This window comes from Pleuronectes platessa, chromosome 23 (assembly GCF_947347685.1).
Source record: "Pleuronectes platessa chromosome 23, fPlePla1.1, whole genome shotgun sequence".
In the NCBI taxonomy this organism is placed as follows: Eukaryota; Metazoa; Chordata; class Actinopteri; order Pleuronectiformes; family Pleuronectidae; genus Pleuronectes; species Pleuronectes platessa.
Genome location: NC_070648.1, coordinates 14531205 through 14547886, shown reverse-complemented (window position 1 = coordinate 14547886; position 16682 = coordinate 14531205). Strand labels below are relative to the sequence as shown.

The 16682-nt window shown below is 41.3% G+C and overlaps 1 protein-coding gene across 3 annotated transcripts in view; it reads right to left on the bottom strand.

The window, feature by feature from the left end:
• Nucleotides 1–225: 225 nt before the first annotated feature.
• The window catches only part of lrch4 (leucine-rich repeats and calponin homology (CH) domain containing 4), a 46774-nt gene continuing 30317 nt past the window's right edge, over nucleotides 226–16682 (bottom strand). For 2 of the 3 annotated variants that reach the window (XM_053416043.1, XM_053416044.1), the window contains exons 10-19: nucleotides 15071–15223; nucleotides 14647–14715; nucleotides 14412–14466; nucleotides 14272–14335; nucleotides 13222–13323; nucleotides 12947–13044; nucleotides 11962–12099; nucleotides 11191–11268; nucleotides 5156–10856; nucleotides 226–464 (exon numbers count right to left, since the gene is read on the bottom strand). In XM_053416043.1, the coding sequence (XP_053272018.1) occupies nucleotides 10614–10856; nucleotides 11191–11268; nucleotides 11962–12099; nucleotides 12947–13044; nucleotides 13222–13323; nucleotides 14272–14335; nucleotides 14412–14466; nucleotides 14647–14715; nucleotides 15071–15223 (1000 nt within the window). In that variant the 3' untranslated portion in view covers nucleotides 226–464; nucleotides 5156–10613. The remainder of the gene's footprint in view (nucleotides 465–5155; nucleotides 10857–11190; nucleotides 11269–11961; nucleotides 12100–12946; nucleotides 13045–13221; nucleotides 13324–14271; nucleotides 14336–14411; nucleotides 14467–14646; nucleotides 14716–15070; nucleotides 15224–16682) is intronic. The other variant, XM_053416045.1, reaches the window with a different exon arrangement.

The window sequence follows — 16682 nt, the reverse complement described above, 5'->3', positions numbered from 1 at the left end:
AACACGTTAACGGCTCACATTGTTAAAAACATACAGTAAAAAAGAAGTTTTAACTCTTCACCTCAGGTTTAGTTTACTTTTTTAGGCAATTATTTTTGCATACCTTTTTCAAGCTAAGCCACCTTGGGATATTTTACAGTGTACTGACTTTGCTAAGCTATTTTTCTTTTATTATTATCAATCTCAAACTTTTGAATCACTGCATGAAAAATACAAACGAGACTCTTAAATCATTTACAATTTTATTTGAACCCCATCCATGTTTTGATGTATGGAAGATGGACACATCATGCGGAACTGTAAATACAATATGAAGCAAATTAAAAACAAAAGGTGGATCTCTTTGGGATTATGCTGTTAAATCCCTCCTGTCATGGAGCCAGGTCGACCAACGCCTGGATGGTCTGGGCCAGCCGACTCAGCCCTTCATCCTCCCTGATGAGCTGAGGGGAACACAATGAATCCTGGGGAGGGACAGAGAGAGGACTGAGTGGATGCAGGTAATGAACAGGCAGGATTCTGCACTGTGCGGTCAGTCTGCAGATTATAATTATAATAATGACAGTAAACAAGCTAACCTTAGCTGTTTTTCCAATTGTCTTATAATGCACTAATATATTGGTTCTAGAAATTGAAATAAACATTGTGTGGCTTTGCATCATATTCCCGTTGCCTCTGGGTATGCTGCTCGACTTCTGGAGTGCGAGACGAGTTCAACGCAATAGTTCCAGTGCATATCTCCAAATTTGTGAACTTTGGGGTTTATGGCAGCGAGGCCAGACATTAAGTGTTGAGGATCCCTGATGCTGGGCCCGTTTGTTTTTAATTCATGCTAACAGCGTTAGCTCTCCAGGAGGTTTCCTATAAAGTTTTCTATAGTCTCCTGTAATCTGTCTCCGGGCCTGTTGCTCTGTTGTGTCAGGAACTTTGGAGAAGTTTCAGACAGCCCCTTCAGCATTGATACAAAATAAACTTCATAAAGTTATAGTTTTGTCAGTCTAGTTTCTTGATTTTCTCACAATATTAACTCCATTTGAACATTGTGGGCTGGTGTGGCTCTTTTATCATTGGATCTGTGCACGAAGTATAATTCATCTGCGGTTGTATATTGACAAATATCACTTCAGGGAGGGGTTGCTTGGAAATCCAGAGACAGAAAGATACTTTGCCTTCTACGTAAAGGTTTGGGGGTCTGAGCTGCATTGGCTGCAGTTGAACGAGAGTGTAATTAGGCGATACAGCATTTAGACAATATCGACTATTGAAGAATAAGATCACACCCATCAGCATTCAGGGCTACGTTTGGCTCAGAGGGGGCTGAAGTGTCCTTGGGCAAGATACTGATACCCAAATTGCCCCTGATCGCTGCGCCAGGAGTGTGTGAATGATGTCTCACTCCTCCTATTCCCGCAGGTCAAACAAAACAAAAGAAGTTTTACGAAGAGAAAAGCTATCTTTTTACGTGATCTCATCTTTTACGTGATCTCATCTTCATCCAAAGGTGTCTGGAATAGCATGGGAACTGAGGAGAGGACTGGTTCCTGCAGATCTCTGTTCACTGGCTAGCGGCTGCTAGCTACCTCGTAGAATGAAGGTGGTTTGATTGATGGGATTAAAATCTTTATCTATATCATTTATCATTGAATTTTTATCCAAAGCGACTACAAATAAGTGCATTCAACAATGAGGATACGAACCAAAACAGCAAGAATCCTGTAATTATCTTGGGTACATTAACACTTTCATTCACTTACTGCAGGACTCAGTCCACAGAACCCTGAAGTAAAGACCTGCTGCAGTTCTCAGTCTACAGAACCCTGAAGTAAAGATCTGCTAATGAACTAAGTCTACAGAACCCTGAAGTAAAGACATGCTAATGAACTAAGTCTATAGAACCCTGAAGTAAAGACCTGCCGCAGGTCTCAGTCCACCGAACCCTGAAGTAAAGACCTGCTGCAGGAAGCATTCCACAGAACCCTGGAGTAAAGACCTGCTGCAGGACCAAGTCCACTGAACCCTGACGTAATTACCTGCTGCCGGACTCAGTCCACAGAACCCTGAAGTAAAGACCTGCTGCAGGACTCAGTCCACAGAACCCTGAAGTAAAGACCTACTGCTGGACTCAATCTACAGAACCCTGAAGTAAAGACCTGCTGCTGGACTCAGTCCACAGAACCCTGAAGTAAAGAACTGCTGCAGGTCTCAGTCTACAGAACCCTGAAGTAAAGACCTGCTAATGAACTAAGTCTACAGAACCTTGAAGTAAAGACATGCTAATGAACTAAGTCTACAGAACCCTGAAGTAAAGACCTGCCGCAGGTCTCAGTCCACCGAACCCTGAAGTAAAGACCTGCTGCAGGAAGCATTCCACAGAACCCTGAAGTAAAGACCTGCTGCAGGTCTCAGTCTACAGAACCCTGAATTAAATACCTGCTGCAGGACCAAGTCCACAGAACCCTGGAGTAAAGACCTGCTGCAGGACCAAGTCCACAGAACCCTGAAGTAAAGACCTGCTGCAGGATTCAGTCCACAGAACCCTGAAGTAAAGACCTACTGCTGGACTCAATCTACAGAACCCTGAAGTAAAGACATGCTGCAGGACCAGTCCACAGAACCCTGTAGTAAAGACCTGCTGCATGTCTCAGTCTACAGAGCCCTGAATTAAAACCGGCTGCTGGTCTCAGTCTAAAGAACCCTGAAGTAAAGACCTGCTGCAGGACCAAGTCCACTGAACCCTGAAATAAAGACCTGCCACTGGTCTCAGTTCACAAAAGTTTACACGTTACATCTTGCCCTCAAGGATATGAGGCTCTGGGTTTCATTTTAACATTGAATACTTAGGTAGAGCTACAGTGTGGATGTAAACTGGAATGGCGGTGCTCTTGATGTGTGGACATAAAGGGCAACTGGCTGCTGAAAGAGTTAACACATTTATAAGACAGGCTCAACGGCATTCTGTAGCAAAGCATGTCATTTCAATCTCATATACAGTGGCTATATAGAAACATCCACACACACCCTGTCGAATGTTGGAGTGTTTATTGCCTCCAGGCCTGAAATGAAAAGCCATTTATTCTGACTTATTTCCACTTCTTCCTTGGCACAGGCAACCAGGCGGGTCGAAGTAAAAACAACCGCATGCTCACTTATGTTATGAAACAGAGAAGGTGTGATGTTTAATGGGCAGCCTGAGCCGTCCCTGGGGCCTGTTCCTCAAACACAGCTAGATCAATTCGGGCTAATACGAAGCAGGCAGGCTGAAATGATGCAGTCTATCCTCATCCAGCTGAGTTTGTGTTTCTAACACGGTGAGAGATTGAGGTAAAGCCCCTGTGAGGTGGGTTTGATTGACAGCTTGAGTAGCGCCTATTTGCATGAGATGACTTATTGGACCTGCTGTCATTATTCTCATCGGTGACATCACAAATTGCCACTGTCGTTCCACCCATTTTTGACCTGAGCATTCTACTGAGCAGGAAGTGATGATACTGTGTGGGTGAGGAGGCGTTTCTTTAAATTTGCATTTGTGACAGTATTCCAACGGGTAGAGGTTTGTTTGTACGCATGTTTGTAGTTCTATATGTGTATAAATATATATGTGTATATGTACATATTTGGCTGAACAGTTGTATGCGCTTCTAATTATTGTTTCCTCTGTCGGTCAATTACAACTGTTGATTTTTTAAATACACTTACATCTGCTGTACCATCATTTTACAGGCAATGCTAGTCTAATGCACTACTTTGTATAGCTTCAGTTATTATCTTTAAATCTGTATTCATATTACAAACACCTTATACTTCAAATATTGTATTGTCAATACCGCCATTAGCATATATTTATTAACAGTTACAGCTTTGAAGTAGATCTTATTCTTGACTCATTTTGTCCTTTTATTATTCTTATGCTCTTGTGTTTGACTGTTTTGTGAGATACTGGATTCCTAAATGTCCCTCAGGATCAATAAAGTATCCATCTATCTATCTATCTACCTGCAGTTTATTAAAACAATTCAATATAACATGAATCATAAATACAACGCAACCTATACATCCCAGCCCCTCCCATCTTGTCAAAGCTATGCCCCCAGAGCACATGAGCCAGTCCTGACTTACAAACTAAAGTCAATCCCCTTGAAAACATTCATGTCTGTAAAAGATGTTTGGATGACGAGATAAATTGAGTCAGAGGATGAGCACAGAGAAGGGATCGTGGAGCTGTAAAAGATATGTCACAAAATGTCAATGTCAGGGCGTCACTAAAGGTCAGTAAATCACTGTGGCCCTTTAACCATTTAGCTGGTTTGACCTAATAAAATATGGTGATGTGGCTGTTTGATGTGCGAAGTTTAAAATTCTAATACTAAAATATATATGCACTGACACATACACACACCGATGTTAAGTCCTGGCCCCAGATAGCTTAATCTAGTTGCCTAATGTGATGCCATATGACTTGGACTGTGCATCATTAAATGGTTCTCGGGTAAAGACATTGACCTTGAGAATTGAATGTGAGTAAGTTTATTTTAAATCTCTCTGAAGGATGTGTTGTTGTTACTTTTCTTTGCCGGCAAACTGTTTTGACAGCGAGTGGCAAAACTAATTGACTGCATGTCATTCTATCCTGGTAGTTGTTGCATGAGATGCCAGCTTTTGAAATGAATCTGGATGCACCTCCTGTAACGAGTGACGTCTGCTGCACCTCTTCATTCCTCAGTGAGTGAGACGGGGCCCCTGGATTGTCCTCAGCGACCCCTGGAACCTGCCAGAGGAGCTTACCCACCCACCAAAACTGACATTTCCCAGTAACGTCTCAAAGAATTCTAATTTTCACTCTTCATAATCAGTGCTCCTGACTCTGTAGTGATTACTGATTAACCTTAGAGTCTGATAATATGCATGATAATCCAGACGTGGAGGGAGGGAGGGAGAGAGGGAGGGGTGTGTGTGTGTGTGTGTGTGTGTGTGTGTGTGTGTGTGTGTGTGTGTGTATGTGTGTGAAGCGGGCTAACTTCAGGATGAAGTGATGTCGAGAGGGGAGATGAAAAAAGGCGACGCTGCAGTTTATGGAGTCGCCTGCTGGTGAATGGTGCCGTACAAACCTACACGGGCTGATGCTGCCTTTGCTCTGACCTTCACCCAACACACTCACCTGCTCCGACATGGGCCAGCTGGAATTTATGATGGTAAACCTCCTGTCGACAGAGCACAGAGGAGCTTCGGACCAGATTAAAGCACAGGGCATAGAGGAGTTACATCAGGATATCTGCATTGCCACATTCAAGCCTTTAGACCAATCAGGACCAAATCCACTAGTTATTGATAAGCAAAGTGGTAAACGTGGCACTAAGCACATATTTTTGTCAACAAATTCCCATGTAAGACGGTGGGGAAGTTAACCAGTCATATATTAGCCAAGCCAACATCTAGGTCTCATCCTTTTATTGTCTGAGTCTGACAAAACTTTTCATGAATCACACTGAATTAGATTTTAGTTGTGAGATAAGCTTGGGTAGGGGATACCACACATTTGAACGATGGATCCCGGAGTTAGAAAGAAAACAAAAATAAAAACCTGTGAGGTTTCTGCTCCCCAAGGACTTCCAGCAGAGCTTTGATTGAAGTCCTTGATGAAGAGAAGGTGTGCTCTTTGTGCTCCAGTAATAACTGAAAGTCCTATTTCAACTTTTTCTGCCATTTCCAACATTATAACTTCCTTTTCTTTGTAATTAGTTGAAAATCAATCAGGACTCGGAACAGGGGTTTCCCAATGTCATAACACATGCGTTGGTTCCACAACGAAGCAACGCAGATGTCATACGAGAAAACATCATATAAACGTGAAAGAAATGTTTGAAAGAAATACGACAAATATATAGCATGAGTAATTTCCAAATTCAAGAGGACACTGGAGTTTGAAACTATATTAAGCGTCGGCTGAATCTACATTTGGTGCTCTGGTGGGTGTGGTGAGCAGCAGGACAACAAAGAAGCCCGAGCACAGAGAATACTCGTCAGTGTGATGCATTCATTGTTGGCTTGGCTCATGGGATTTGACGACAGGAACAAAAATATCGAATACTGCCACTTTTAATCTCCCACGTTTAGATTTTTTCTGTTGTCAAACTAGGATGTTCAGGCAGCTGCAGATACCCTGATCACACATAACAGTTTCTGGCAGATTATGCAAAAGCAAGACAGCGAGCAAGCAGAGAAACAGCATATGGTCAAAGTTTTTAGTTTTAATAATTTCTTTACAGCGGGATGAACAAAAAAAGAAACCTTTACATATAGATTTATATAAACTCAAAAAAGTTTCTCAATTATACAAGAGTATCATATAAATATAAAACACAACAGTATTTCTGTTTCCCTAACATATTTAAGAATATAGCTTGGTCTAAGCCAGTGAATGAGTTACTGTGTGCTGCTTAGTCAGTTTCATTTATAAAATATACATTTGAATTGAAACAGTATAAATTCATCTAAACAGCAGAGTAAAAAAAAACCTCAGACACAGGAAGGGAAGTTTTTACAGTGGACATTCTGACCTTGAGACAGCAGAGATGTGAACATGAAATGGACGGTGGAAAAAAATAGTGCTGTAAAGGATATTAAATGAGTGAATCAAGAAACAAAAGGATATTTAAATTTCAACAGGAAGTCTTTTGTAAATCTGGGGCCCCAGCATGTTCAATATTAAATAAATAAACAAATAAATTGAAATATATATATATATATATATATACACTTATAAATAAAGGAACCTTCACGAAATGCTAGTTCAATTATTTTTTATATTGTCACATTAAATTTTTTATACAACTACTGAAGTCTTCAAAAGTAAGTCCTTTGTCACCACTTACAAAACAGGCAGAATTTGATGTTAAATGCGATATTATATTTTTCCTCCATATTAGGCAAATAAGAGAGAAATTAACAATTAACTAATATCACAGGACTGAAAAGGTTGTGTCTTTTATTTCATTGGGGCCTTTAAGCATGTAAGCTCAGAAACTGCTACATAAATTAGCCAATTAGCTCCTGTTATCTGAATCAATAGTCAATCATAGTGAATTTAGTGAGTTAACTGTTCTCAGTTTTGACGCAGCTTAACAAAGATGGACATGCTACCTACAGATCACCATCCAACCAGTTGCATTGGGTTTGCACGCTTGGTGAATTACTCCAGATTTACCTCTTTCTTCAAGAAAAGACACAATAATAAAAAACGATTTTCTCTTTGGACCTTAAGCCAACAAATGCTGACTTCCATTGTCCTACTGAGTAACAAGACTGCCTCACTAGCATGTGAAGCATTATTGATCTAAATAAAAGAGGTTATCTACTGTTTTTGTGCACTGTGATTATTTACTGATACAGCGAGTTTGTTATTTCAGGACGACGTTGTCTCTCAAGCTTAAAAAGAGAGACTGGATAATGTGGGTTGCCTTCAGGAGCATGTAATTTAGTGCACTGACTAGATCCCTGTCTTTGAATGAAAAAACGTCCAGTCCTGCTCCTTCTGATAACATTGTTCGATGGGTCAAATCAGGGGGTAAGGACCAGCTACCATCAGAAATTCACTTGGACGTTTTGGGCTTCAAGTGCAGGGAAAGAATGTCAGGAAGTTCGAGACAGTGACAATGACTTCAGTAATGCATGAAGGAGTCAGGGGTTTGAGAAAAGGTGTGGATTTCCCCCCCCAGGACATGGACGTCTTCAAGGAAGATAAGACATCAGTTGGCTGCAAGAATCAGTCCAATTCAGTCATTATGAAAACAAAAATAATCTGAGATTTATACAAGAACGACTTTAGTCTGAATATATTCTTAGTTTGTCAGATTATCAAAATCATTCAATCAAATAATCATTTACTTAAATATTATGAATATATATTAAACACGTTGGGGCTCCATATTTTAAACCAATCAGTCTTGAAAGAAAACCGGGAGACAGGTGGGCTGATATAGTGATGTTGCTCTCTCACACACAAACAGCTCCAGAAGAAAACCCTTCAATATATTATTTACTTCACTTTTTACGACGACTCAGTTTAGACTCGCTTTAACAACTTGAACCTTAACGATCTCGCGCTTATTTACATAATCATCTTCTGAAGCCCACATCAGTCAAAGGAGAGCAGTAATCAGATTACAATCTGAGTGTAGTTGCCCAGCCATGAGCAACACAGCATGTGGCCGAATTAGCGCAGGTTATTTAACGCTCTGTGAAATGTGTCCGAACCTCTCGGGAATCAATTATTTACCAATCAAACGAAAGGCAAACAACTTTTAAACAATCACTATTATTTTAACTCTGAATAATTGAATATTGATTACTTCTAATTAACCTTTGTGTGTGTGATTTATAACTAAAACTTATTTCAACGAAGCTTTAAGAGGCTTGAAGAACCATTGGCGTACAGACTGAACCCAAATTAGCGACGCACTTGCTTATTCACCGGAGACAAATTTAACCAATAGAAAAAGTTAAGGAAAAAATAAATAAAAAAGCAATAATTTAATCACCTGTTTACATTTATACACATATGAAATCAGCTGGTCAAACGGACCAGCGACAACCACAAAATATATTTAACATGCACGCAGCATCCTGGAGGGGGGGTTTGGGGGGGGTTTGTACCGTCTGGTAGGATGCATGAAGCTTTGGGCAGGGTTGATGAAGCGACATTGCCCCCTGCTGCTCACAGTTAACATAGCAGACACAAGTACACTCTGCAAGTGGTCAGTGTTCATTCAGTAAGAGGCACTGTATCATTTGTCTCACTGTCCCATTGCAGCGTGAGATATAACATTACTAAACATCCACGGTCCATTTGAACTAACCTGCACCTGCCTCGATGCAAAACATAAAATGAAAAAAAAAAAAAAATCACATTCACTATTCAGTCTTCAACAGGTTTCTTGAACAGCTGCTCTTGCAGGACGAGTAGAACGCCTACAAACATGCGGACTGGAGTTTAGGCTGTAACTGGGCAGAAGGGATCTCAGTGGTTTGGTGAGCAAAGCTGATGAACAACAGTCTTGTGATGTGGAAGAATACAAAATTCAAAAAAATCTATCCAGCCGTCCACACTTTTCTGTGATATGTGGTCAGTTCTGTCAGTACTGACTAGAACCAGGAGCTTTTAGATAAGCTACTGATGCATCCTGTGATGTGTCACTGTTTCCAAACTCTGTTCTACACGCTGGTCCGACTGCCTGCGTTTGGTTAATGATTCTGCCACGAGCCCAGAACTCAGCAATTAGGTTTGTAAGTAGGATGTTATCTTATCTGATAGAACAGGCTTTGAAAGTCAAACCCAAGTTTTAACAAACTGCAGTTTGAATAAAAAACACCTTTTACACAACGCAACAACTGTGTTGAGCCACAAAACAGCGCTTATCAATATTTCTTACATTAGCAAGGGATGAAATGATTGTGGGAATTTGAAAAAGTGAATTTAAGCATTAAGCCTTTAGCACATTGCAAACAACTTCACCCAAGTGGTTCAGTCTCACGGCCGCGGGCAGATGTTTACAGCAGATGTTAGACTGGCTCCATATGAATGTGTAAGTTTCTCTGTGTGGTGTGACGTGTCAGTTTTTTAAGGTGATGGGTCACAGGTTGTGTTAATGCATCTTGCTCTATTGCCTGCTAGTTATAATAATTAATGCAGCTATAAAAGTTAACTATGGATCCATATGTGCTCGATGGCTGCTGCATTTGTTGGAATTTGGTTGTTTGTGTCAGTGTATGACGTAGGATTAACGTGGACAGTTTAAGTTGAGGTGTGAACATACACAGGTAGCATTGACAACACATCTTAGATCTGATGTCAACAACAGCTTTGGACTGCGCCAAAGTAAAGAGCTTGTGCTTGTTTGAGGGCTCTGACTTCAACATTAACTAAACTAACTTGAATGTCTCCATGTGTTGTTGTGGATATTGTGCAACATTTTAAGTTGTGGAGGATGATCTTCCAATATGGACTGGGAATGATTTGGCCCTGATCAGGTTATATACTGTATCTGCTGCTTATCTAATAGGGGGCATTGGTAAGATGCATTAAAGGCGTTCTGTGTAAATGCTTGTGCTTCCTTCACTCTGCCTATTCCTGTCCCGACCACTGAGATCCTTTTTGCCTCTGAGCACATCTACCTCAGTTTTACAGTGTTACTGAGTGAAGGCTAATCTAGGCTAAGGCATTTCACTGCTCATCTACTCTCGTACAGTATCTGTCCATCACATTAGTGCTTTCTATTCCTTAAAAGGTTGAAATGGAGCTGTGTGTAGTATATTCTATTAAAAGGTGCTCTGCGGCATGCTCTATATGGCTCCAACATCCCAACACACACTCTCAGGACTGAAGACATCTGCTCTACAGTCACAGGGAGTATGTAAACTGAAAAGACACACACACTCTCAGATCCACACACACACAGTGCGGCGTATTGTCTGAGATGACAGCTGGGAGAGCGGCTGTGTGTTGGCCTCACACATAGCAACTGTGACTGCCCCACACATTTCAATTTCCATGTATGTGTGTGTTCACTATGTGTGTAGAGCTGTGACTATGCAAGTACTTTGTTTTGTGTGTGTCTCCTCTAGGTGAGAAGGTAGCAGTAGAAGACGTAGAGCAGGGCCATGACCGCACAGTAGAAGAGCAGGAAATCTGTGGACAGCAGTGACGAAGACGAGGACGAGGGCGATGAAGACGAAGGCGAGGAGTGGCAAGGGGAGTGGTCCTCCGCCATTCCACCCCCGTCCGCGGCCAGCAGGGCTGCCACACAGCGCAGCACAACGGGCAGCTTACATAGAAGCACATCAGAGTATGCACACACATCGGTCTGGACAGGACACACACACACACGCGCGCACGCACGCACACACACACACACACGCACACAGGAGGAAAATACATGTAGTTAAAACTAAGGAGACAAGAGAGGGACAAAACAGTGTAGAATTACACAAAGCAGAGTGAGGGTTGGGCTGAAACCTGAACGGTTCCCAGTCCAACCCTGACAGGACAATATAGCAAAACAACTGAGCTTATAGCAGGTGGAAAACTCTCTGGACTACATTTTTAAACTTTGCATTATAACATCTGAGTAGGCAAAACGTCAATGAGGTGTGTTAAAAGGGGGAGAGCGGGAGAATGATAATAATAGGTTGCTTTACCTCAGGAACTCCCAGCTTGCGACAAGCAGTGATGAAGTTTTCCACGTTGAGTCGACTCTTTGCTGAACTAAGTTTTGGCTGCAAACACAAAAGTACAGCACGATCACATTTGGGTAATATCACCTTAAAGTTAAAATCATAGTTTTTTTGCTTTTTTTGTATTAGTCGGGATCCGGATGTTGTCAAATTTCCATCCTCATCTGCAGAGAGTATCATGCCCTAATTTTCTTTTATATTTCAGAGGGACACCTCTGAATGAGCTTGATGCAAACCCAACAAACTCAACCTGTTGTCCTGATTGAGAGTGAGTGGAACGGGAGCTAATGTTTATCTGTGAAAGAGTGAAACTCTGACCCTGTTCAAACCTGGTAATAACCATCATGAGGGATCTGATCAGAGGTGCACAGGCAGTATATGCCATCATAAACTGCTTGTCAAAACGAATGGAGCTTAAGACAGACTACAATTTCCAAGGTAATATTTATGTCGGGTGAATTGGGTGATAAACATATACTCCAGCAGCTAGTATGGCTAATTGGCTAAAAACTAAAGCCCACAAAGCTGCTCAAACATCTTCTGTCATTACAATCAACACAGCTCCTCTCACACTGGCTGCACTTTGGATAATCTCAGTTTAATACTTTAGTTGTTTTAGTAATTTTCCTCAACACACCAGACATGACCAGAATTAGCCGACAAAGAAGTGAACATCATCAACGGCCAATCAGTTCCAGGCAGAGAGGACAGAATTGATCAGTTCTTCATACTCACCACTGCTGGGGAGGGAATGTGGATGATTGATACGGAGCGTGGTCGAATCTGGTTAACCAGCTGGCAGAGGATGGTGCCGTTGGATAAGGCCTCACCCAGATCCTCAGGCAAATTGATCTTCAGCCGAGACTCCACAGTCTGAGTAAAGAAGACAGAGTGTGTCTCGACGTGTATTTAAAAATAAAATAAAAGTATTTTATAGCATAAACAGAGTATTAACGAACAGGATTGTCACAGTCATGGTATGGAAAAATCTATTAATTACAGAAATCTCAGTGTGTCTGTGGAATGCATGTCTCGACCGTTCCTCTAGTCAGCTTCACACTTGGCCCGTATTGCCCGAGGAAGTGTAGCATTTGGTGCGATTTGGACATGTGATACATTCAATATTAATAAACTTTGAATAAACAGGCAAACAGTGCCTTGCAGTCATAAGGGGCGAGGCAGTGGGCTCTGTCCTCAGACAACCTTCTGCAGTGTTCTGGTGTCTGGTCAAAGGTGGCCCGCCAACAATAATCTCTGTCCCACCAGATCATTTTCTTAAATGTTATCATTTGTATGTCTTCTCTGAAATAGCCGACATGAAATGTATGAAGAAATACAGTAGGTATTTTGGTGAGCAGTAATAAAGCATATTTAGTTTAATTTTATGAAGATTGATGATAAAAAACGAATCTGGTAGATCATAGGCCATTTTTACAGTTTCAGAAAGAAAGCTACAACCAGGATTACCATGGGCCAAGTAAACAGTCCATTCTATGCAGGCAGGTACAGGGACGTATAACGGGCATTGAATATAAGAAATATAAATATAATATAACAATGCCATTTGATGTCAACTCACCATATGATAACAGGTGAGTTGCTATACACAAGTGATTGGTTAATCTTAATAAACTGTTGTCTCTAATCTTACTGGTTTGCCAAAGTTAATACATTATTACACTATATGATATAAAACCCTATGTGGTATGTAGTGTGTTACCTTGCGTAGATGTGTGATGTCTTGTCTATCCTCTTTAGGAGAACGCAGCGTCGTGCGAGACTCACTTCTGCCGGACTCGCCCAGAGTAAAGATGGAGCCTGAAAAACCAGAGAGTAAACAGTGCTGAACCGTTTCTGATGCAGCGCTTGTGTGTGTGTGTGTTTGATTGGAGAGTTAACTACAATTAGAAATCGTAATGGATGGAAACTCGTGGTCATGGAGCCACATCATACATTTCTTATAATTGAATATGTTATCATAAAAAGCATTTATACCTGTGGGTTTGACATTGCTCCGGGAGGAGGTGCGGAACAGGAAGCTGTTGGGTTTATGGGTCTGACCCGGTGGAGGAGACGTCTTCGGGGAGGGCAAGACATCTGATGGAAACATTCAGGCCAAAGTTACAAGTGTGTGAGGCCAGTTAAAGGAGTTAAAGTACGATACTGTTTCTAAGCTCTGAAAATCCTTTCAAAAAACTCTCGACGAAAGAATTTTTTTTGTAAGTACTTTGTGATATTTAAGCGGAAGAGTACACAGTACATCAGCATTTTAGATTTTATAATAAAATCTAAACTCCACTTAAAGGGTGTTGTAATCCTCAGAAAAGATAGTAATTGGATCACTTTGAGCAAGGATTTTCCTCACGTCAAAGTGAGTTGTTTTCAAGGTAAAGAACAAACTTTCACACTAACTTAGAGCATAACTTAAGTGCCAAAAACGTTGAATCTGACCAAATATTTAATGACAACCTCGGGTACAGTGAGTCTTCCATATGTTCCATGTCAATTTGGGCACAACTACTAATTATTTAGCGGGTTTAAAATGTATTGATTTTCCTGTTATTCTCGTATTTGGAAAAGGAAGAATGCAACTGGTTCAAAAATGCCCACACCTACAAAGTCTATAACCTACAGCCAATCAGGAAGCTGATGATCGGAGGGGGGTACAACATCAGTTTACATTAGTTCACTGGTTGAACTTCACTGATGAGCTCATTTAAAGAAGATTCAACCATATGACATGTATTTTACCTTCTAACAGTCATCGGCCAGGCATGATGAAGTATGATAAAATACTCAAATCACTTTTTGTCTTAAAGGATTGCTTGTCTGAAAGTGTGCATTCTGTTTGTGAGAGTCATTGTGTTGAGTTTAAAAGAAGAAAACAAAAAGTGAGGATGGCCTGGGAGAGATATCAATGACAGTAACATTTGAGTTCTCCCAATTTTACTGTCACCCTGTAACACTGAGTTTACTAGTTTAGTATTTTACCACTGAGCAACTCTTCATATAAGTTGTTTGAGTGTGTCTTTGTGTGTGTTGTACCTGGTCTACTGCTGGAGCGCTGTAGAAGTACTGACGGAGACAATGTGCCCATCTGTTCAGCGCTCTAATAAAAAAGAGACGAGTCATAAGTAACAGAGGAGTCAGCTGCATTCACAGAAGACATGAAGGATGCTACTCACTGCACATCTCTGCCGCAGGCCTGCAAGGGAGCTGCTGTTCTCTGGAGATGTACCACTAGGGGGAGACATACACAGTTTATTCTTCAAATAACACCCTCATGTCTCTCTTCATTTGAACCCAGCACACACTGAGTAAAATGTGATAATTGATGAGACGTGCGTAACTTGGACCACCACTCAGTGACTTGTCTGTCGCGCAGCTGTGTGTTGAATATGTTCGACAGGCCTAACTTACGCTGAACTACTTCCTGCCTGCGGTGCCGTGGCCACGTGACTTCCTGTTTTGGTCGATGGCTTCAGCAAACTGCAAAATTAGATTTTCGGACATGAAGAGCGTATAATTAGATATGAGAGGCAGAAGGGAGTGGCTCTGACAGAGAGCTGCTTCTTATGAGAGGAGCACAAACTGCTCCACACATAAAAACTTCTTGAAGCTGGTATCTGCTAAATGCAGACATACATTCATGTTCCTCATGTCATGTGACGTCTGTGTCCAATCCATTTATACGTTTTAAGCCTTCTCTAAGAAGCCTCATTCTTTGCCCGCAGTAAACTGAAGCTTTCAGTCCTGACATCACATTAAACATTAGTCTTACAGTTGAAGACATCATGTTAAAATATTGGTATTTATCAATGAGTCAGTGAGTGTGAGGGTTAACCTGGCTTTCTCTCTCTGCTGCTGCAGCCGCTCTCTCTCCTGCCAGATGAGAAGGGTTCCCGGCCTCCTGCGTTCCTCCAGGGTGGGGCTGGAGGGGGATAGGGGAGAGGAGGAGGGCGACGACGGGGGGACCACCTCCACGTGGAGGCTGGACCTGCAGAGCAGACAGGGACAGAGAGAGCAAAAGAGAGAGAGAACATCAATGAGGCAATTCAGACAAATCAGATGTTCTTCTTGGAATTGCACTTAGGTATTTGTAAAAACAAAACAACAAAAAACACACAATATTCTTGCAATTTAGAAAGCTCAGTTAACCCCACTGTCTCTTGGAGGAGAGAAATTATCAGCTTTGTTGTCTTTTTTTGATCAAAATCTCTTTAAAAGTGAGGTCCAAAGTAAAATCCCATCTGTAATGACTTCATAAAAAGTAACTGCCCCACTTAATCATCAGGCTCCACAAATGAACGGAACATCAAGTCTACATCATGGTTCAGGAACGGGCTCCAGGGCTGAGTTCAATTGAATCTGAATGATTGTGTTTGTTTCTCCTTCAATCCAATATCATGTTTTTTAAGTGATGGCCCTCATGTCTCAAGTCATCTGATGAGATTTTTTTTTAAATCCAGAACAACTGGGTCTATAACTTATGAGCATTCATTATCCTGAGTGTGAATTGTAGTAATTGAGGGACCGAAAAGTACTGAACTCAGTCCACAGACCTCTGAAGCCACCGCTGCTGCCCAAAGAGATGTTAAACTGTTCATTTAAAGCTGCTACAGAGCGCTGGTCAACTGTTTGTTCAAAATGTATCAATATTGAATCAATCACATCGCAAATCACATCAAATTAGACACTGGACTTCCTTGGGTCGCTGCGGCTCAGGAAGTATAGCAGGTCGCCCATGAACCAGAGGGTCAGCTGTTCTATCCCAGTCGCCCCCATTCTGCATGCCACTGAACCCCAAACTGTCCCTGACAGCTGTGCCGGCAATGTGTGAGTGATGAGTGTTCGGAAAAGTGCTGCAAACATCAATGCACTATGAATGTGTGTACTGTAAAGAGTGGTCATCAAGACCTGAAAAGCTCTAAATAAATACAGACCATTTACCGATACACATGCAAAGCGTGAGGTCTGGAATGGAATGGTTCTTGAGCAACATAGAGACAGAGTCATCAGACTGATTATTAAGGTCACTAAAACACTGAAGTATCTGTAAAAAAGTCCTGCTCCTGCTCCATTAGCCATTTAAAAGACATGAATGTAGATCCCTCCAAATGTACTGTATATTTATTTTTGACTAATTGACCAGGAGCAAGACTTTTACAAATTAAAATGAGAACAGATAATACTTTAAACTTTATCATTAAGTGCTAAATCAAGAAAGAATATTCTGTAGAAGTCTGCTTTATGATTACATTTTTTCATTGTTTTTTACAAACTCTCTGCTGACTTTCCATTTCAGATATGTACTCCATTTTTAGAGGTCCCACAGGAAGTGTTTGAAGCTGAGTTTTGGAACATCCGTTTGTTTGTGATTGTGAAATGCTGTGTTTATGGAACAGATCCTCACAGTCAGAAGGAACAGACTAGAGGACAATTCACACACTCCCTAT